General features: G+C 37.5%; 1 protein-coding gene across 1 annotated transcript; it reads left to right on the top strand.

Annotated features, from left to right (window-relative positions):
• Positions 1–20,757: 20,757 nt before the first annotated feature.
• Positions 20,758–22,136, top strand: LOC144999741 (C2H2 and C2HC zinc fingers superfamily protein). Its single transcript, XM_078958907.1, has 2 exons — positions 20,758–20,863; positions 21,273–22,136. Exon 2 carries the CDS (start codon positions 21,360–21,362, stop codon positions 21,972–21,974), a length of 615 nt encoding a protein of 204 aa, XP_078815033.1. The 5' UTR covers positions 20,758–20,863; positions 21,273–21,359; the 3' UTR covers positions 21,975–22,136.
• Positions 22,137–23,235: the final 1,099 nt, after the last annotated feature.

Raw genomic sequence — 23,235 nt, 5'->3', positions numbered from 1 at the left:
ATACACTGTTCGGAGAGTCAAATCTCTGAATATGACCATCCATTCCCACTTATCCACACAAATTAAAGAGGCTCAACTGGAAGCTTTACAACCCGAGCATGTGACGGGTAAAGCCCTGAGAGGAATGGAAAAGAATCTAGAAATCAAGGGTGGCGGAGCCTATTATCTCATGGGTCGTATCTGGACACCAAGACATGGTGGTTTCAGGGATGTTGTCATGACTGAAGCGCACAACACGAGGTATTCCGTTCACCTAGGTTCAGATAAAGTGTATTTGGATCTTAAGAAACTGTACTGGTGGCCTAACATGAAGGCAGAGATTGCTACCTTTGTAAGTAAATGTCTTACTTGCGCTATGGTTAAGGTCGAGTACCAGAAACCTTCAGGATTACTACAAGAACCAGAGATACCGGAATGGAAATGGGAACAGATTACTATGGATTTCATAACCAAGTTCCCCAAGACAACGGGTGGGCTTGATACCATATGGGTCATCATCGACAGATTGACCAAATCCGCGCATTTTCTACCAATCAAGGAGACTGACAAGATGGAAAGGCTTACAAGAACTTACATAAGGGAAATAGTACGATTGCATGGAGTTCCGATATCTATTATCTCCGATAGAGATAGTAGATTTACATCAAGGTTCTGCTAGTCACTACAAAATTCCTTAGGTACTAGATTAGACATGAGTACAGCCTACCATCCAAAAACAGACGGGCAAAGTGAGAGAACGATACAAATTTTGGAAGATATGCTGAGAGCCTGTGTGATTGACTTTGGAAAGGCATGGGATATCCATTTACCTCTTGTCGAATTTTCATACAAAAATAGTTATCATACGAGCATAAAGGCTGCTCCTTTTGAAGCCCTCTATGGTCGTAAGTGCAGATCCCCTCTGTGCTGGACCAAAGTTGGTGACACACAATTAGCTAAAGGACGAGATACTGAAAGCACTCTCACTGGTCCGGAAATCATACGAGAAACGACAGAGAAGATCGTTCAGATTCGTGAACGGTTGAAAGCATCTAGAGACCGACAGAAAAGCTACACTGACCAACGGAGAAAACCTTTGGAGTTCCAAGTAGGAGACCGTGTTCTATTGAAAGTCTCGCCATGGAAAGGCTTGATACGCTTTGGAAAGCGTGGAAAGCTAAACCCAAGGTACATAGGGCCTTTCGAGATTCTTGCCAGAATCGGCCCTGTAGCTTACAAACTTAATCTACCACGTGAACTTAGTAACATACACCCAACCTTCCACGTATCGAATTTGAATAAGTGTCTGTCCAATGAGACTCTTGTTATCCCACTCGACGAGATCGAGATCAATGAGAGCCTCAACTTCGTGGAAGAACTAGTAGAAGCCATGGACCGAGAGGTCAAACAAACAAAACAAAGTCGCATACTCATCGTGAAAGTCTGCTGGAACGCCAAGCGAGGACCTGAATTCACATGGGAACGCGAAGATCAGATGAAACAAAAGTACCCACGTCTTTTTCTCTGATTCACTTGTATCTTTCTTGCTTTAAATTTCGGGACGAAATTCCCTCTAACGGGGGGATGATGTGACAACCCGATATTTCAAATACATGTAAACGACCTAAAAAGTCAAGTATTGTAACCACGTTAGTTGTAATAAAATTTCTTTGAAAATAAAATATCCAAAAATCACAAATTAAATTACCTTTTGTGATAGATGTCATTAAACCATGATCGTACGTAAAAAGAACACTCAAATCCGACTTCGTATAAGAAAGTTAGGAATTTTTCAAGTTCGGCTTAACGACAGACGGCTAAAAACTCGAATCAGAGATCGAGCGACTTTTAGCCGGAATGACCTAAACGAGAATCGAAGGTCTCAACAATGGTATTTCAGCGGTAAAAACTCTGGCAAAAAACGACGTCAGATAAAGAAGTTATGAATTTCTAAAGAAATTTTCTTACCGCGACCTTTTAAAAATAAATAATAAAAACTAATTTTGGAATTTGCTGACGGAATCTAAACGAAAGTTGTAGAGTATGGTCTCACCTTCGCGGGGATATAAAGAACGTCGAAAACGGAGTTCGTATGAAGAAGATATGAATTTTTTAAGATTGCTAAATAATTAATATATAAATTTAATTCAAAAATTCGGTATTATCCGAAGGGGGAGTCACCGGGCTCATCTAAGTTACGCGTCGTGTAACCCCGTACGCACAGCGTATGCGAGGCTTTGGCCTTAGATCGTCCACATCGCGCCTGTGCGTGCCACCGTGTCGTCCCATCCGAGCTCCAAGGCAGTCGAGGACTCGGTCGCGCATGACGTACGCGTACGCCCAGCGTACGTGCATACGCCCCGCGTCACGAGGCCTCTCAGCCTCATATAAAGAGAGAGCGAGGGTTTCGGGAAATTCACCCCATTTCTCTCATTTCTCTTATGATATTTCCTCGTTTTCCGTGCCCGTGCTACCCCGAAGCCCCGATCACTTTGCTCAAGTCCCGAAGGTCGTTTGTGCGCCCTATATTCCCGAGAATCCCAAGGAAATCTAGTTCTCGAGCCGAAATTTTGTCCGGTTTTCATCCCGCAACCTCCGATCTTTCAAGTGAGTTCATACCCCTTTAATTCACACTTTTAAATGTTTTATGAGTACTTTTACATGCTTTTAAGGGGGGGGGAATACACGTAAAGGACTCGATTATAATCGTGTGTTATATAAACTTTCACTATACGCGTTTTATCTAAGGAATCATATATGATTTAAAACTATTATAGAGAAACTTTCATATGCAAATTATACAATGATAACATTTTATCTTTTGAAATGAGAAACGATTTATGTATTTATATAAATCAGATAATTTGCTTATACTAAAATTATGTATATCGGTTTTGACACTACAAAAACTACACTTTTGATAATTAGAGAACATTTTCACTAAGGATTTATTATACAAACGAAACACACTTTTAGGAAACTATAATATGTATAGTTTTACGTGAATACTACGAACTTTTACATACATGGAAATACTATTTCAAGAAACTACTTTCATATACAATAACTAACGAACATTTCCACACGTAAATATGTTTTATACTAAGTTTTGTGAGACATTAACTTCATGTATGTTCGAGTACACATTTCAAGTCCTGTATTATATACTAGAATCCCTTGGAGGGGGAGCATAGTGTTTGTGTATAGATCTATACGGGTTTGACAACTCGTGCACTGACTGTTAGCTATAGTCCACCATTTGGGGTGACAAACCTCAGAACATTCCAACGCCTGAAGAACGTTGTTATAGGCATTTCTTGTCAATAGTATGGTTATAAAACTCACATAGAGTATTAAAAACACAATGATTTACGTGGTTTTTCAAACGTATTGGAAATTTTATACATACATACATTTACTAAAAACAAACACATGTCCTGAAAGAAGGTTGCATTTATACTAGTAGAAAATATAGGATTTTCTAGGAACAAACAAACAAGAATAAAAACAGTTCATTTCATAAAAAACATTGTCATTAAATACTTATGAAACTCACCAGCTTAAATGCTGATCTACTCTTTCAAAACTACTTGTATGTCCCAGGGATTCAGTAATTATAGGTAACAAACAGGTCTTGGATAAGGGATGCTGTAGTTCCAGTTTAACTTTCATATTTTGGACATCATATTGTAATTGATTTTGAACATGTACTCTTTTAAACAATGTAAACTTTCAATTATATATATGATGGTTGTATTACTTTCTTTACTATGTATTCATTTGTTACATTACCACATGAAGTCATCCACCCCCGAACGTTTCCGCCGTTCTGTTTTGGGGGTGTGACAATAGTATGGCTAGATCACTAAATGTTGAGGTATAAGACAGGATGTCGGAGCCTTTCATTTTGAGACCCCAAAGTTCCTCTTCCAATTTTTGTATCTGACCCCTTGGCCAATACTCTTTCATCAACATGGTTTTTAGGTCTTCCAATGTTATCGAGTTAGCCACCGGAAGTGTCAATGTCTTGACGTGGCCATTCCACCAGGTTAGTGCCCTTTCAGAGAATGTTCATGCTGCAAACTTGAACTTGTTTGCTTCAGGGCATGCACATATTTCAAAGACGGATTCAGTCATCTCGAACCATTGAAGCAATGCTATCACACCTCCGCTCCTATTGAAACTTTTGGGTTTGGCATTAGTAAAGTCTTTGTAGGCACACTCTCTCGAGCATCCCTGACTGTCCTCGTTGTTAGAATTTGTGGCACCATTGCTTACCCCACCCGCATTGTTGGAGCTTATTTGGGATATGGCGTGTAACACCGAAAATTTTAAAATAAATTTTTCGTTTGAATTCGCTTTAGTCTTAAAACACTTTTTGTAAAAATCTCATTTTTGTTTAAATTACAAAAACATAATCCCATAATCAAATAAATAGTAATCCAGGATCCTCTTAAAACATAACTCTTTCTCTGGTGCCGTCCTGTGATCCTGAGAAAACTTGAAACACAAATCACAAAACACTGTAAGCACGAAGCTTAGTGAGTTACCCAAAATACCACATACAACACATACACCACTCAAGGAAACAATATGAACCTTCGGTCGGTGTGTCTCAGCGGAACTCTCCAGTTCCGTATCGTCGGACCCTCTGGTCTGGTCTGTGTCGTTGGACCCTCCGGTCCGGTCTATATTGTTGGACCCTCCGGTCCGGTCTATAAAATCCGCATAGCATAAATCACAAAGACATGATGCATAGCATATCACATATAACATAATACTTAATGTAAGCACATAAGACCCTCCGGTAACGTATAGTGAGAAGACTCACATTAAACGAAGTCGGATGAACTCACATGCTCAACGTCCCGACCTGGCCTCCTCCTATTATTCAAATAACATCCCCGATCAAAATACTCTCTCATTGTCTCAGCTCTAAAGATTGGGTACAAGACCATTCTACCCTTCCCTGAACTCTCTAAAGTCAGTCTTGACCAAAACCCTAAAGTCAACAAAAGTCAACGGTCAAACTTTGACCCGACTCGTCGAGTGCACATAGGCGACTTGGCGAGTCCACACGTGTCCACTGAATCCTACTTCTAGCCTCGCTTGACATATCGAGCAAACCCTAGCATGACGATTTACTCCTGGTATGAATCGCAGGGCAACCCCGACTCGACTCGTTGAACTCTCCATGGACTCGGAGAGTTTCCTCGATGATTATGCTCATTAAACGCTCAATCAATTAGTGATATGTTTCCATTTCACGATTCAACTATAAAAGAAGACCTTGCCTTCTCATTCAGAGATACGAATGAAGTTACTCTTCTTCTTCTTCCTTCTCTGCACTCCTGCTTCCGGCCATTCTTTCATGCAAGTGGTGATATCCGACAGTACACAATATTGTTTACATTGTTGTACCCTGGGAACAGACGACGAATCTGTTTAAGGGAATCGAGTCCAACTCGAGCCTCTGCCACATCGTTTGCATCTAATTTTTCTTTATAGCAAGCTTTCAAGGATGAAAACGAAGACATTATTCTAACAGTCTTAAACAGATTTTATTCTTTGTTCTAATACATATTTATTCTTTGTTCTAATACTTTCGTTTTCTATTTTAAATTCTAAAATCGACTTTGTATCGATTTTTTTTCCTGTACTAATATATTTGATTGTGATTGTGATTCTTTCAGAATGTCTGAAACTCCCGTTGGTACTAAAACTCCTGCTATTGGTGCTACCCCTGTTGTGAACTCAAATGCACCGGTTCCAAACATCATGGCTAATCATGCTGAAAGACCTGAAATTTTTTCCGGTCTTAACTTCAAGAGGTGGCAACATAAGATGTTGTTCTACTTGACCACCTTGAACTTGGCTCAGTTCCTAACAGAAACTGCTCCTATAATTGATGAGGGTAAGGCTGATGCTCAATCCGTGACTACAGTGGATGCATGGAAGCATTCAGAATTTTTGTGTCGCAACTATGTGTTGAATGGGCTAACAGATGCATTTTATAATGTTTACTGTAAAGTTGCAACTGCTAAGGAACTATGGGAGTCGTTGGAAAGGAAGTATAAGACAAAAGATGCTGGAACTAAGAAGCGTGTTGTTGCTAAGTTCTTGGAATACAAAATGGTTGACTCAAAATATGTTATGACTCAAGTCCAAGACCTTCAGGTCATCATACATGATAATAATGCAGAAGGGATGGATCTTAATGAATCATTCCAAGTTGCATCAATGGTTGAAAAGCTTCCTCCTTGTTGGATAGACTTCAAAAATTACCTTAAGTATAAGTGAAAGGAGATGTCTATGGAGGAAATGGTGGTGTGTCTTTGCATTTAAGAGGACAATAGAATGGACTTGAAGAAAGGTAGTGAAGTTGAGTCTTCTAAGGTTCATATGGTGGAAGCTGGTTAAACTTCCAAAAGCAAAGGCAAGGGACCTCACAAAGGGAAAGCAAAGGGAAAAAACCTAGGCCCTAAGGCCGGAACTTTGAAGAAGAAGTTCAAGTGCTACAACTGTATCCAACCGGGTCACAAGGCTTCGAAGTGCCCTCAACCTAAGAGGGAAAATCGTCAAGCAAACATGGTGAATGATAACATGGAGTTGATGGCCATGATAATTGATCTCACGGCTATGGTTTTTGAAGTGAATCTCATGAATACAAATTCAAAGGAGTGGTGGATTGACACGGGAGCTACTCGTCATGTGTGTCATGAAAAAAGTGTTTTCAACACCTACAAAGAAGTTGAAGATGGTGAAAAGCTCTACATGGGAAATGCTGCTACCGCGGATATCAAAGGTGTTGGTGATGTCATTCTAAAAATGACTTCGGGGAAAGAAGTGAATCTTAGGGATGTTTTGTATGTTCCTGGACTTCGTAAGAATCTAGTGTCGGGTGGTTTGTTGAATCAATTTGGTTTTAAGCTTCTGTTTGAGTCGGACAAGTTTGTTTTGTCCAAAAATGGTATGTTAGTGGGAAAAGGATATGCCTTGAATGGCGTGTTCAAATTGAATGTAATGGTGACAAACAAAATGAATAATGAAAGTTCTAGTTCTGCTTATTTGCTTGAGTGTTCAAATGTTTGGCATGGTTGCTTAGGACATGTAAGTTACAATTCAATTAAGTGATTAATTAAAGTAGAATACATACCAAAACTTAATATTGACTCAAATCACAAATGCCCCACATGTGTTGAAGCTAAGCAAACTAGATTGTCTTTCCAAACAATCAAAAGAAAACCTCTTGATTTAATTCACACTGATGTGTGTGATCTAAAGTCAATTCATACTCAAGGTGGGAACAAATAGTTCATTACATTCATTGATGATAGCAAGAAATATTGCTACATATATTTACTTAAGAGTAAAGATGAAGCAATAGGCAAGTTTGTCTTGTACAAAAATGAAGTTGAGAATCAACTCAACAAGAAAATTAAAGTGGTTAGAAGTGATAAGGGTGGGGAATATGTTTCTCCCTATGCTGATTTTTGTGCTAAAAATGGAATTTGTCATGAATTCACATCACCCTATTCACCTCAATCCAATGGAATTGCTGAAAGAAAGAACCGTACCTTGAAAGAAATGGTCAGTGCCATGATAATTAGTTCGGGTGTAAACCAATCAATGTGGGAGGAAGCTATTTTGTCAGCTAACTATCTTTTAAATAAGATACCTCGCAAATAAAAGAATGAAACATCGTATGAACTTTGGATGGGTAGAAAGCCATCGCTAAGTACTTACGAGTGTGGGGGTGCCTAGCTAAAGTGGTAGTCCTACCACCTAAGGTACAAAAGTTAGGGCCTAAAACAGTGGATTGTGTATTCATTGGGCATACAAAAAGTAGTAGTGATTATCGGTTCCTTGTGCATGATTCTAAGAATCCTGAAATACACAAGAATACCATAATGGAATCAAGGAATGCTTCATTCTTTGAAGATGTGTTTCCCTGTTTGAACAAGGAAGTTGAAAGCCCATCTTTACCAAATAATGAAGTTGTTCGAGAGGAAGAACAAGATCAATCCTAGGAGGAAGTGATAGAACCCATAAGAAGTAAGAGGGCTAGAGTTGAAAAATCATATGGTGATGATTTTTTCACCTATGTGGTGGAAAGTGAACCTAAAACCTACCAAGAGGCGGTAACTTCTTCTGAGGGACCTCAATGGAAAGAAGCCATAAAAAATGAGGTAGAATCTATCTTACAAAATCAGACATGGGAACTAGTAGATCTACCACCAGGTAGCAAGCCACTAGGTTACCGTTGGATTTTTAAGAGAAACATCAAACATGAAGGCAATATTGATAAATACAAGGCAAAACTAGTAATCAAATGTTATAGACAAAAGGAAGGGTTGGACTACTTTGATACCTATTTGCCGGTAACGCGGATAACATCCATTTGATTAGTTCTTGCTATTGCAGCTATCAGAAACTTGCAAGTTCAACAAATGGATGTGAAAATGGCTTTCCTAAATGGGGAGTTGGAAGAAGAAATTTATATGGAGCAACCTGAGGGATTCATTGCCTCAGGACAAGAGAAAAAGGTTTGTAAACTTGTTAAGTCTCTATATGGATTAAAACAAGCTCCTAAACAATGACATCAAAAATTTGATCAAGTCATGATGGAAAGTGGCTTTAGAATCAATGAGTGCGATAAAGTGTATCTATATGAAAAACACCACTCATGGTTATGTCTGATGGGTTTCAGCCATATGAACATTCCTATGTGCACATACAAACCCTAATGCTTGGATCTAGGTTTCTCTAATTGAACATGCATGAATCCAAGACTTATAATGGTTATTCTAGCATAATAACTAGGATAAATCAAACTTATAAGTTTACCTTGAATCACTTGTTTGATCTTCTTGTTCTTGGAGCTTTAGAGTTACAATTGTCACTCCTCTAATGGCTTACAAACACCAACTAGCAAGAGGATGATTTGAGAGAGAGGGAGGGACTTAGAAATCGGTCAGGGTTTCCTTACAAATGAGGGTTCCGATTTCCATGACCCCTAGAGTCTATTTATACTTGTAAGGCTCCTAGGGTTTTACCTTTAAACCCTAATTGGATAACTTAAGCCCTAAGAAATCCTAATCCCTTTATGATAACCCTTTGGACGGATTTTAGGATTATCCTAAGCCCTAAAATCATCCACCATATTATCCATAAGGAATCATAGCCTAAAGTATAACTATCACACATTTGACAGTTAAGCCCTTCTATTTAATTAATCTCTTTAAGTCACCAAATTAATTCCTAATTAATTTATGACTTATATTAATCAAATAATAATATTATACTATATAATATTTTAACTCTCATTGTAAATCATCCGATCAAGTTTCTCTGGTGAAGGCAACCCAAAAGGACCATGCTCAATCGGGTCAAATACTTGCTTAATATAGTTGCAGCCTTAGACACTATTCCAATAGTCTACCACTTGGATAAATCTAGTAACTATATACACCGATTAGCAATCGTAGATCTCAAAGATGCTGTCGAACTCTGATCTAATCAATCTTGTCCTTTAGATAAGGGATCGTACAGTCCTCTGTATAGATATCATGCTGACATTTATATGGAACCAATTGTCTACCGTTTGGTTTCTCGATCTCAAATTTATTTGACATAGAACTTAATCGAACACATCAATTTAGTTCTGACCGGGCCCGACATATAAGTAAAATCAAATCATCGAGCGACCGAGATATCGCTTTTACCTTCTTAGGATAAAAGTAACAGATAAACTTCGACTTATATGCATTTACTTATTCATTAATCAACTATACACAACAATGCGTTTTATAACGTCAAGTTACTGATGCGGTTTTGCACCATCAATGTACAACCAATTAACAAATAACAAACCATATATCTAGGTTTTAAGACCATACAATATTATCGTCTTGCGATCACCCTTTTTGTCATATTCCATAAGGTGATTCCAGCAAGCGTGGGTTTGTTCTAACGCTCAAAACTAGTTCATAAGAACTCCTGAACGTTGTAGCAACCTTTTGCTATGTACAATACCATTTAGACATTCTACACACCAATTCATGACAATCTTCATTAATACCTACTTCCAACATATGAACGATTGTGGACAATTTGAATAATTCGATTATTCTTAATAAACTCAATTATTCTGGAAGTCAAAACATGCAAAGTGAAACAATAGTTAAACAATTAACATAAGGCAGTAACATTACTCATAAATAATGCTCCTTTATTTAATCATCAAATGTCAATTACATTTATCTATTATACATTTCTAATACTATCTAATCTATACTAATATCATCCTTCAGCCCAATGCTCCTAGCATGCTATTAACCCTGCTTAGTCCTTCATAAGCGGATCTGCTGGGTTATCTTCCGATGATATCCTCTTCACCACGAGTTGTCCTTCTTCTACACGATGTCATATAAAATGATATTTTCTGTCGATATGTCGAGATCTACTATGATCCCTTGGTTCCTTGGTCAAGGCAACCGCTCCTTCATTATCACAGAAAATATCCATGGGCTCCTTTATGGTAGGTACGACTCCAAGATCACCAATGAAGTTCTTTAACCATATTGCCTCTTTCGACGCTTCGCTCGCTGCGATGTACTCTGATTCCCATGTTGAATCAGCTACGGTTTCTTCCTTGGAACTTTTCCAAGTTACTGCTCCTCCATTCAGGGTAAAGACCTACCCCGACTGCGAATGGTAGTTGTCCCTATCGATCTGAAAACTGGCGTCACTATACCCTCACACCTTCAAGTCATCACTCCCTCCGAGGACTAAAAACCATTCCTTGGTCCTCCGAAGGTACTTAAGGATATTCTTCACCGCAATCCAATGGGCTCTGCCAGGATTCCCTTGATATCTACTAACCATGCTCAAAGCAAAGGCTACATCAGGGTGAGTACAAGTCATAGCATACATGATTGAGCCAATTGCGGAAGCGTATGGTACTTGGCTCATTTCTGCTATCACGACTTCGGTACTCGGACTTTGAGTCTTACTCAACTTGGCATTATATTGTATCGGTAATTCTCCCTTCTTCGAGTTCTCCATACTAAAACGTTTTAGTACCTTATCTAAGTAAATGTTCTGACTAAGTCCTATTAGTCTCTTACTTCGTTCTCTCACTATCCTTATTCCCAGAATATAGGAAGCCTCTCGGAGGTCCTTCATAGCGAAGCACTTCCCGAGCCAGGATTTAATCTCCTACAGTGTCGGAACATTGCTTCCTGTGAGCAATATGTCGTCGACATACAAAACGAGAAAGCTAACTATACTCCCACTGGCCTTGACATATACACATGATTCATCTTCACTTCGTACAAATCCAAACTCTTTGACTTTCTCATCGAAGCAAAGATTCCATCTGCGAGATGCTTGCTTAAGTCCATAAATGGACTTCTCAAGCTTACACACTCTATTTGGATGCTTCGGATCGACAAAACCCTTTGGCTGAGCCATGTAAACATCGTCAGCCAACTTCCCATTATGAAAGCAGTTTTGACATCCATTTTCCAAATCTCATAATCATGAAATGCGGCCATCGCTAGCATCACTCTAATGGATTTTATCTCCGCAACTGGTGAGAAGGTTTCATCATATTCAACTCCAGGAGTTTGAGTAAAACCCTTTGCAACCAATCGTGTTTTATATGTGTGTACGTTTCCATCCACGTCGGTCTTCTTCTTGAAGATCCATTTGCACCCAACGATCTTACGTTCGGGCACATAATCAACCAAATTCCAAACATGCTTGTCATACATGGATTAGATCTCGCTGTCCATTGCCTCTTTCCACTTTGCAGACTCCGGGCCTGCCATGGTTTCCTTATAGCTATTAGGTTCATCTAGATTTATTAGTGTACTATCACTAATATACGTGTCCCCTTCGGTAGTAATATGAAAACATTATAACTGATGTTGAACTCTAACTCTTTCGGAATGACAAAGAGGTTAGGACTCGTCAATTGGTTCAACCGGAGTTTCCTCCTCGGGTTGAGTGCCAGCGGTAGAGGTTCCTTCATCTATCGACTCTTGAATCTCTTCAAGCTCGATTTGCCTCCCACTGTCTCCTTGGCTTATGAGTTCTCGCTCTCGGAAAACTCCTCTCCTCGCAACAAAGACAACATTGTCCTTCAGTCTATAGAAGAGATATCCAAAGGATTTCTACGGGTAGCCGATGAAAATACATCGCTCACTACGAGGTTCAAGTTTGTCGTCAGTATCTCGTCTTACGAAAGCCTCGCAACCCGAAACCTTGATATGTGCTAACGAGGGAGCTTTCCATGTCCACATCTCGTGAGGTGTTTTGGCAACCTTCTTAGTAGGGACTCAGTTAAGGATATGGACGGCAGTCTCTAAGGCATACCCCCAGAATTAGATAGATAGCGAAGCAAGACTTGTCATAGAGCGGTTCATGTCCAACAAGGTTCGATGACACCTTTCTGCCACACCATTCAATTTTGGTGTCCTGGGTGGCGTCAATTGTGAAACTATTCCACACTCTTTTAGATAGTCGTGGAATTCAAGACTTAGGTACTCTCATCCTCGATCGGATTGAAGCATCTTCATTTTCCTGCCCAATTGATACTCCACTTCATTATTGAACTCTTTGAACTTTTCAAATGTTTCTGACTTCTGCTTGATTAAATAGATATACCCATATCTACTATAATCATCGGTAAAAGTGACATAGAAGTGGTTTCCATCCTTTGTGGTTGATCTAAATGGTCCACATACATCGTTGTGTATTAGGTCCAATAAAACCTCACCCCTTTCACATGTACTAGTGAAGGGTGACTTAGTCATCTTTCCAAGTAAATAGGATTCGCACGTGTCATCTTCCCTAAGGTCGAATGACTCTAACACTCTATCCTTTTGGAGTTGGGCTATGCAATTCTTGTTGACATGTCCAAGACGACAATTCCACAAGGATGCTCTATCCATAATATTGGAAGAATCCATGCATAAAACATCATTTCCTAGGTTATCTACAATCATAATAGTTTCATAAATTCCATTACATGGTATTGCTTCAAAATATAAGACACCATTTAGATAACCACAAATAGAACCATTCTCATTATTAAAAGAAAATCTAAATCCTTGTCTAAACAAACCATGAAATGAAATGATGTTTCTTGCCATTTCTGGCGAATAGCAATAATTATTCAAATCTAAAGATAAACCATTCCTAAGCACTAGAGAATACACTCCAATCTTGGTCACAGGTGACGATCTTCTGTTCCCCATGATTAGATTTATTCTTCCATGCTCCACATCCCTATTTTTTCTTAGTCCCTACAATTCAGAACAAATGTGGTAACCACACCCGGTATCTAGGACCCAAGAAATAGCATGAGATGAATCATTAGATTTAATTATGTATATACCTGCGAAAGATGGCTTGATCTTTCTTTCCTTGATAGCTTGCAGGTACTATGGGCAGCTTCTCTTACAATGCCCTATTTTGTGGCAATGGTGGCACAATGCCTCCTTTGGTTTAGACGTAGGCTTAGCGGGATCAACTTTTGTCCCACTAGAAGAGGAACCATCTCGGGACATTCCCTTGCGGTGGCTCTTAGATGGAGTCTTCCTCTTCTTGCCTCTTCCTTGCCCAATGGCCAAAACAAGAGCAATGGGTGGATTGGGAGTAGGTGCAACGGACTTGTCCTTGAGATTGCTCTCAGCAACCCTAAGGAGACCTTGGAGCTTACTTAGGGTGACCTCTTCTTTATTCATGTGGTAGGTCATCCTAAATTGGTTGTAACACGGAGGCAATGAGTGAAGCACCATGTCGATTGCTAAGTCTTCCCCAAAGTCAACATTTAACTTGCGAAAGCAATCGACATACCTTTGCATCTTTTGTAGGTGCACGGTAAGAGATTCTCAATGACCCATTTTGGCGGAAATCATGTTAGTGAAAATCTCGTAACGCTCTTGTCTCGCGTTTTGATGGTATCTCTCCAACAAGTCTTGGTGCATTTCGTACGGATACATGTCCTCGTAGGACTTTTGGAATTTAGAGTTCATAGTGGCTATCATGATGCAATGAACCTTCGTTGCATCATGTTCATGAGTTTCAAAAGCGGTGATTTCAGCTGGAGTAGCGATTTCAGGCTTTATCTTCTAGAGCTTCTCATCGAGGACATACTCCTTGTCCTCGTACCATGAAATCATGCGAATGTATCTTATCCATTCGCTAAATTTCGTTCCATCGAAAGTTACCTTTTGGCAAAGGCTCATCAATGTGAACGAGCTTGCAGCAACGTTGTTTGCATTTCACATCTACAAACAGAAACAGACAAAGATAGATTAGAATTTGGATCCCTAATTATCACCCAATAAGAAAAATTAGGGCTAGGATCCAACAACAATATTTACACATTAGAAAAGGGATGTTGTAATCTAACATGAAAACAATTTGAAGGTAAGTGAATGACGATTCACTAATTCTCCACCACAAAACATAACTTTATGTTCTAAATGTATTGAGAATTCCTAGGTTTGGATGAGATTCATCGAAACCTTTCAATGGCATATTTAAATCTCGATATGCCCCTCTTGTTTGTGACTAGGATACCGAGGATCACAAAGTGGGTGTGAATTACCATGCAAATTCACATGGTGCCTTCATTGTAACGATCACCTATTCGATGTGCCGGTAAACCACACGAGCTCCATCGAACTATGATAAACAATGAATCACCTTTTGCCACCTTTGCTTAGAACCAATTAGTGTACCGGTATACCACACACGCTCCACTAACTTCTTAGCAAGGGTGCAAAGTGTAATTTCATGGGATTGCATCAATTCACTTTTCCTAAAGTAACTAGGATTGAGAATTTTGAAAAACATGTAGTTACTTTGTATTTCTTATTACACTTTTAATGAGAAGATGAGGTTGCCCTATCCTACCCGTTCGCCTAACGACCCTCCGCCGATCAAGCAAGCGGTGGGTGTGAGTGTACACCCATTAAGCGCCATTTTATAGGCAGCAACCTTATACCCACCTTATAGATCGGCTTCGTGAATGAGGCCTACTAACGGTAAGACTAGCATTTTAATTCTAGATATATATATATATATATATATATATATATATATATATATATATATATATATATATATTAATCTTGTAATATTATATTAGTATATGGTTGAATTTTAAACTTGTAAAATTCTAGGGTTTGAAATTTAAATTGGCCAAATTAAACTTTTAATCACAAAACATAAATTTCAAAACTTGGGGGTAGGTTTTAAACTTTTTAAAACATAGAGGATCAAACAACAAATAATTTAAATTAACATTTAATCACATAACTATCCATATTTGATTTATTTAATTATTTCTTGCAAAACAATTTACCAATTTAATTAAAATAATTAGTCAATTATCATATAAGGAAACTAATATTTAATCAATTGATAAATATCTTCAATTAGGTCAAGGATATACTCAAATATATCAAAAAATTGGATTTATATTGACCTAATATGACTAAGGTAAATTTCAAAACGATAAACAACAAAAAATCCCGAAATTAGCTCTTTCTAACGCTCGAACTCGCCGAGTACCACCATAGACTCGCCGAGTTGAGGCCTACTCGCCGATTCCACTATGGGACTCGTCGATTTCATCAGGAAGGAACACAAAAATCGAAGTTTGCAAGCATCAAACAAGTAACCAATGCATCAATTCAATAGAAACCAATCTAGGCTCTGATACCACTGATGGGTTTTAGCCATATGAACATTCCTATGTGCACATACATACCCTAATGCTTGGATCTAGGTTTCTCTAATTGAACATGCATGAATCCAAGACTTATAATGGTTATTCTAGCATAATAACAAGGATAAATCAGAGTTATAAGTTTACCTTGAATCACTTGTTTGATCTTCTTGTTGTTGGAGCTTTAGAGTCACAATTGTCACTCCTCTAATGGCTTACAAACACCAACTAGCAAGAGGATAATTTGAGAGAGAGGGAAGGACTTAGAAATCGGCCAGGGTTTCCTTACTAATGAGGGTTCCGATTTCCATGACCCCTAGGGTCTATTTATACTTGTAAGGCTCCTAGGGTTTTACCTTTAAACCCTAATTGGATAACTTAAACCCTAAGCAATCCTAATCCCTTTATGATAACCCTTTGGACGGATTTTAGGATTATCCTAAGCCCTAAAATCGTCCACCATATTATCGATAAGGAATCATGGCCTAAAGTATAACTATCACACATATGATAGTTTAAGCCCTTCTATTCAATTAATCTCTTTAAGTCACCAAATTAATTCCTAATTAATTTATGACTTATATTAATCAAATAATAATATTATACTATATAATATTTCAACTCTCATTGTAAATCATTCTATCAAGTTGTTATGGTGAAGGCAACCCAAAAGGACCATGCTCAATCGGGTCAAATGCTTGCTTAATATAGTTGCAGCCTTAGACACTATTCCAACAATGTCATCTTGTGTTTGTATGTTTATGATATGCGTATCATTGGTAGTGATGACAAGATAATAAGATCCACAAAGGACATGTTGAAATCCAGGTTCAATATGAAAGATATGGGTATAGCAGATGTGATTCTTGGAGTGAAGATCACAAGAACCTAAAGTGGTTTGATTTTGAGTCAAACACACTATGTAGATAAAATTCTTGAAAAAATTGCTAAGGGAGACACTAGCATAGCTAGAACTCCAATTGAAACTAGTCAACATCCATGTAAAAATAGAGGTGATAGTGTTATTCAAGTGGAATATTCAACAATTATTAGCAGTCTGATGTATCTAATGAGTTGTACCTGACCTGACTTAGCATATGTTGTGAGCAGACTAAGTAGATACACTAGTAAACCCAGTTCTGAACATTGGAAGAGTATTACTAGGTTGCTGAGGTATGTGAGATACACAGGAGAATATGGACTGCATTATGGCAGACATCTGACAGTTATCGAAGGATACACAGATGCAAATTGGATATCTGACATAAAAGATTCCAAATCTATAAGTGGATATGTGTTTACACTTGGAGGTGTTGCTGTAGCATGGAAATCATCTAAGCAAATAGTTATATCTAGATCCACGATGGAATCTGAATTTATCGCCTTATATATTTGTGCTGAAGAGGAGGAGTGACTACGTCACTTTGTAGAGGACATTCCCGAATGGCCTAAGTCAGTAACGGCCATATGTATACATTGTAATAACCAATCAGCGATTGGTAGAGCTCAAAGTACAATGTATAATGGTAAATCAAGGCACATTAAACGTAAACATAAAATGGTACGACAACTGATCTCTACGGGGGTTATCGTGGTTGACTGGGTGAAGTCAAAGGATAACATTGCGGATCTGCTTACAAAAGGCTTGAGTAGAGATGTAGTTTATAATTCGTCAAGAGGAATGGGATTAAAACCCCATGAATGAATAAATTCATATGAAGGAAACCTTACCCAGAAGACTGGAGATCCCAAGATTTGGGTTCAAAAGGATAACCTAATTGTATGAGTGGGGCAGGTCACTGTAGGGGGAGTTAACATCTCTTCCTAGTCCATTCCTTTATGTAGTGACAAAATTAGGCTAAACATATGGTTTTTAATGATTATTGGAATCACCTATGTGAGAGAGAGTTGGGGTCACTTCGATGGGAATTATAGGGGCAAAAAAAATTTTCTAAAGCTCCTGCAGAGCCAGGTTAGTGTTCATGACCAAAAACGAACACGTCTATGAGGATATGACGTTGTTAGAGAGAGTCCTGTGAGATTTACATTGTCGTCTACATAAATGGCAGCTTAGTTCAAAAACATCGAGATCTACTAACTACTAGGAGATTAAGTGTAACTTCATAAGGGAGGGTTCAAAGGGTAATACCTACCTATCACATGCAGGATTCAACTGTTAAAAATTTCGTATGGAAATTGGATGTGCAGAGATCCATCTCCATTCATGTGGGGGATTATTGGAAATTTAGTATAAATATTTATATTTCTTACTAACTTTAGACATATATAAATACATACATATGTTGTATATATAACGAACTTTAAGTTGGTTTGTGCTCTCCTCCATGAGGACTTCGAAACGATATATTATATCTCCAAAATAGAGTATAAGTGAATGAGATATCGATACTCAAAGATGGGTATTTGAGAATAAGTTTAGCAAAAGAGAGGAATGTGGGAATGAGTCCCACATTGGTGGAGAGACCAAACTCAACAAAGTTTACAAGCTTCATTGCATGGAAGGCTTACAAGCTTCATCGCACGCAGGGGGGGTGCAAATCTTGGTTCTGTAGACCAAAAACACCGAACTCGTACATGGGCGCAACCTGCGGACACGAATGCAGCTCCGAAACTCGGGCGCGCGCTAACCTAATTTTTGCTAAGCTGACAATTTTGGTCCCTATTTTTGAATTCTGTAGCGGATGCATTAATTGAGTAATTAATGACATTTATTGCCATTAAATGCTTAATCAATTAGTGATTTGTTTCCGTTTCACGATTTAACTATAAAAGAAGACCTTGCCTTCCCATTCAGAGATACGAATGAAGTTACTCTTCTTTTTCTTCCTTCTCTGCACTCCTGCTTCCTGCCATTCTTTCAGGCAAGTAGTGATATCCGGCAGTACACAATACTGTTTAGGTTGCTGTACCCTGGGAACAGACGGTGAATCTATTTAAGGGAATCGAGTCCAACCAAGAAGGTTAGTGTAAATGATCATGGTGTTTGTGTTCTAATTTTCCATTGGAATAGATTTGAATCGAAAGAATAAATTAAAATTAGAAAACAGGATTATAAAACCTCAAATAAATTTGAAGAGACGAATTTCGAATGTAGAAATTAGATTCAAGAACAATTTAGCTCTAAAAGATGAAAAAGGAAGGAAAATCTTCAAAAGTGTTGAATGATTCATGCTTTGATACTACTTGATGAGTTAGGAATCCATATACAAATAAATTAAATTAGAAATGTAAGAAATACAGAATGTAAATAATTATTTTAAATTCCATATTGATCAGGAAAGTAGTCAAAGATAAAAGAGATAGCTCAATAACAGATGTTTTTATGAGCGAGTGTAAAAGTTCCTGACACTCTAACCTATAACACTATATATAGAAAACAATACAAGCGGTATGAATTGATCACAAAATGTTATGGGTAGACTTCGACATGTAAGTGACAAAAACAATGCTAAACATAATAAATATATATATATATATATATATATATATATATATATATATATATATATATATATATATATATATATATCGAAATGACATTCATTACGACATAGAATACAACACTTCAAAAAGATAAACCGTTAACATAATGGCTTTCGATTTGAGCAGCCTTGAGACAGTATCTACGATGTGTAATTTCGTCACAACAAAATAGCATCCACCGCAGGGCCGGTTCTACTATTTGCAAAATTAAACAAGGATTTAGGGCCCCCAATTCTAAAAGACCATCAATTTTAAAGCTTATTCTGTTAATTATATATGTATATATACATATTTCTTGCATTACAAAGACAAATTGGAGCTTGATTTGATGGTAAAAGCAATAATTTATAAAAATAAGGATCTCATGTTTGAATCTCATTGGTTACTTAAAGGGCTCCAATTTTAATTTTTTTTATTTTTTTTATTTTTTTATTTTGTTTTTTATTATTTTTTTTATTATTTTTTTTTCTCTTAAAGCCCCAAATTGTTTGAGCAATGGAATATCCTTAACCTTTTTACTTGGAAAAAACAAGACCCATCTACATTTAACTCTCTGTTGTTACACAAACATATTACACAAAATATCACTACACACTGCAACTTTGGTATCGTTGGATCATTACTCAAAAAAACAAGACGTATCTACAATTAACTATCTGTTAATACACAGACATTAGAAAAATATATCACTTGACACTCAACTTTTGTATCGTCGGATCAACAATGTGCTTCTCTTCTCACTTAGGTCATCAATTGTAAAGGACTTCCATTGTACAGTGTTAGTCCATGTTCCAACACCTTTATCAGCCCACATGGCCATTTATTTACTAAAGGTCATGATGGCTAAATGGAAACACACTAGGAGATTCAACACAATCTGTTTACATCATCCCAAAAAGGCTTAAGCATTGAAAATACTCCTACAAAAGACCTCTGGATACAAATTAACTACATAGCCATTAGAATTCCTAGAAACTATATGTTCCATCCTTGATAACTACACAATCGGATGGTGTTTTTTTGAGTTCCTCATGTTAGAACTAAGGAAACACAACAGATAATTTAAGAAGATAAGAGAAAACTTACTAAACAAGAAGAAAAACAGAAAGTAGAGAAGGCTACATCCTTTTTTTTGTTTGGAAAAAATACCTTTCTGCTATTTAAAATCTGCCGTCTCCTTGAACTTTACATAATTTTATGTTATTTCTAGCTCTTAATTTTCGTTTAGAACAACTAACTTTGCATGTAAATGGAATAATCTAACTAATCTTAATCGAATGTTTTCTTGGTCATTGCTTTCCACTTTCCCTTGAAAATAAAATAAAGCACAAAAGAAAATGATTATTATAGCCTAAGAAAGCGATGGTTTATAATTCTTGATGTCAATTAAAAAAAATCTATATATATATATATATATATATATATATATATATATATATATATATATATATATATATATATATATATCTTAATTTAATGTAAATGTTGTGTCAAAAATAATATTTGTAAATCGTAACACTATATACAAAGCTAGGATCTGAGGCTTATCCCTAATATACTATTCCCCAGGAGCTAGAATGCAAATACAAAAGTAGTCCCAACAAGAAGTGGCAGCATACATACAATTAGAAGGTGAGAAATTTTATACATTGATTCCTATGCATTTCGCACAACATATAGGTACTTTTTTTTAGTAATTTAAAGAATATTTTAAATTGGAAAATAGATGGTTTGAATAGGGTCGTTGAAGCCAATGTTGATTGGCATGTTATTTATCTCTCAACAGCCTGTTTCAATGAAGAAATGAGTTGAATAAAATAATTAAAAACAAAAAAGGAAGACATTGTTGATGTGCCAGTTGCTTGCTAGGGTTTTGTTTTTGTCTTCAAATTCTGAAATAAACCCCATCCCCTATTTAACCTCTTTCTCTTCACAATTTCATCTCTCAAACATTCTCCACCATATATAAATGTTATTGCTACCACCATATTAAGGCTCCTGATGACCTGATCTTGCTCTTCTTTCGCTAACTTACCTGCAGGAATTGTCGAAATCAACTCATCAGCCACAATAATTAACCCCAGCACTAGCTAGCACCACCACTACCACTTCCAGTGGGGTGTCGTGGATGTGGGACCCTAATCAACCGGCTGCTAGCTCTCAAGAAAAGGATGATTCATGGGAGGTTAGAGCCTTCGCGGAAGACACTGGAAATATCATGGGCACAACTTGGCCACCACGCTCCTACACTTGCGCGTTTTGCAGGCGGGAATTCCGGTCAGCCCAGGCCCTTGGTGGCCACATGAATGTGCACCGCCGTGACAGGGCTCGCCTCCACCAAGCTCAGCCAAATTTGAAAAACCCTTACATGACCTCTTCAATTTCTTCTTCTTCTTCGTCCACTCTCTTGATCCCAACACAAGACTTTGATGGAAATGGTGGTTTATGTCTTCTATACTCTTTACCGAACCCTAATACCATATTTAGCCCTATAAAAACATTCAATGATAACACCTCTAGTCGTCTCCCAATTGCACCACATCCCACCACTGCTAACTTGATGAACTTTCCAGTAGCTGTGCTTCCTGACAATATCAAATCTTCTCTATCCAACTCTAGCAACACTCACGGATCAATGTCCACCTGCAGTAACAATAACAATCATCTTCTCTTCACAAATTCCTCAGTGGAAGAGTTAGATCTAGAGCTTCGTCTCGGACGCAGTTCAACATCACCTACTTGAGTTAAAAGAAAACACATACTTGGTGTGCTTTGTCTTTGTTTTGGTGTTTCTGTTTTCAGTAAATGAGTTGCCTTGTTATACTGAAGCTTCTCGCTTCCTTTCTCCTTAACAAATCTTGAGAAAGGTTTTATTATTTAATTTGTTTTGTGTGATTATGGAAAATGATGTTGTAAATCAAAAGAAATAGAAGGGCTAATCTAGTTGAATAATGCTGGGATGATTTCGAGGTTATTTGAGAAGAGAGAAAGTGAGGGTAAAGAACATAACAGTGCAGTGTCGTTATCTTGTCCAGGTAAACCTATCCGTAGCCATGAGTGTTGTTCATACCACACATATAACAGGTGCATTTATACCACTTGTTACTGCTAATAAAACTTGCTGTCTTTTACCATGTCATTCTTCCATAAAGATAATCAAACTTCGCTTGTAATTAATTTACAGTGCAAAAACGTTTAATGAATTACAAGTCTATTTTTGATAAATTATGGGAGACCAATAGTGTTGACTCAGATTGTACATAGTTGAAGTCAAAATGATAGTTTATCGAATGTATTTTTTGAACCCTTTTACAATTAGAAAATTTGAAATTTCTAACTAAATTTTGTGTTATATTGTATGATGTTTATTTTAAATGTACAACTCATATTATACCACTGATGGAGTATTATAAAAACTATTACGTGACTAAATGTTTGTAAATTTATTCAATTGATGTATTTTGTCTTTTGAACAAATAGTGAAAGCATTGAAAATTTTCTATGTGGAAAGCTCATATTTGTGAAGACATCTATTAGAAAATGAAACGCCACCGACGTGAAAGCTATGGCCTTTCATTGGGATAAAAATACGCGCACAAGTGAAATGGGAATTCTTAGATGGGATTAGCTAGCTGGTATATATAGCGATCCAGACTATAAAATCGAACGCATCCAAAAATTGAATCATAGGTTCTTGCTACTTGCTATTTAATCAAAATTATGGAGAGAGAGAGAGAGAGAGAGAGAGAGAGAGAGAGAGAGAGAGAGAGAGACAGAGAGAGAGAGAGAGATTTTCACTCTTCGCCAATGAGCTAGAAAACAGACACAAAGTAGAATACAAAAAATTGTAGTAGAGCACAATCGGAGCAAACGGTTCCCCTATTGATGTGTGAATTGAAGTTAAATATGAACTAAAGTAATTAAAATTGGTTACTATGGTTTCAATGAAAGTTGAAGTTAAGTTTCTCGAAGGACCCAAACTATAAAAACGAACGCATCCAAAA

Source organism: Lactuca saligna, chromosome 6 (assembly GCF_052625555.1).
Source record: "Lactuca saligna cultivar CGN05327 chromosome 6, ASM5262555v1, whole genome shotgun sequence".
Classification (NCBI taxonomy): Eukaryota; Viridiplantae; Streptophyta; class Magnoliopsida; order Asterales; family Asteraceae; genus Lactuca; species Lactuca saligna.
This window is presented reverse-complemented; position numbering and strand designations above follow the sequence as displayed.

Coding starts and splice junctions, on each gene's coding strand:
- LOC144999741 (XM_078958907.1), top strand. CDS start 21,360: ATGTGGGACCCTAATCAACCGGCTGCTAGCTCTCAAGAAAAGGATGAT.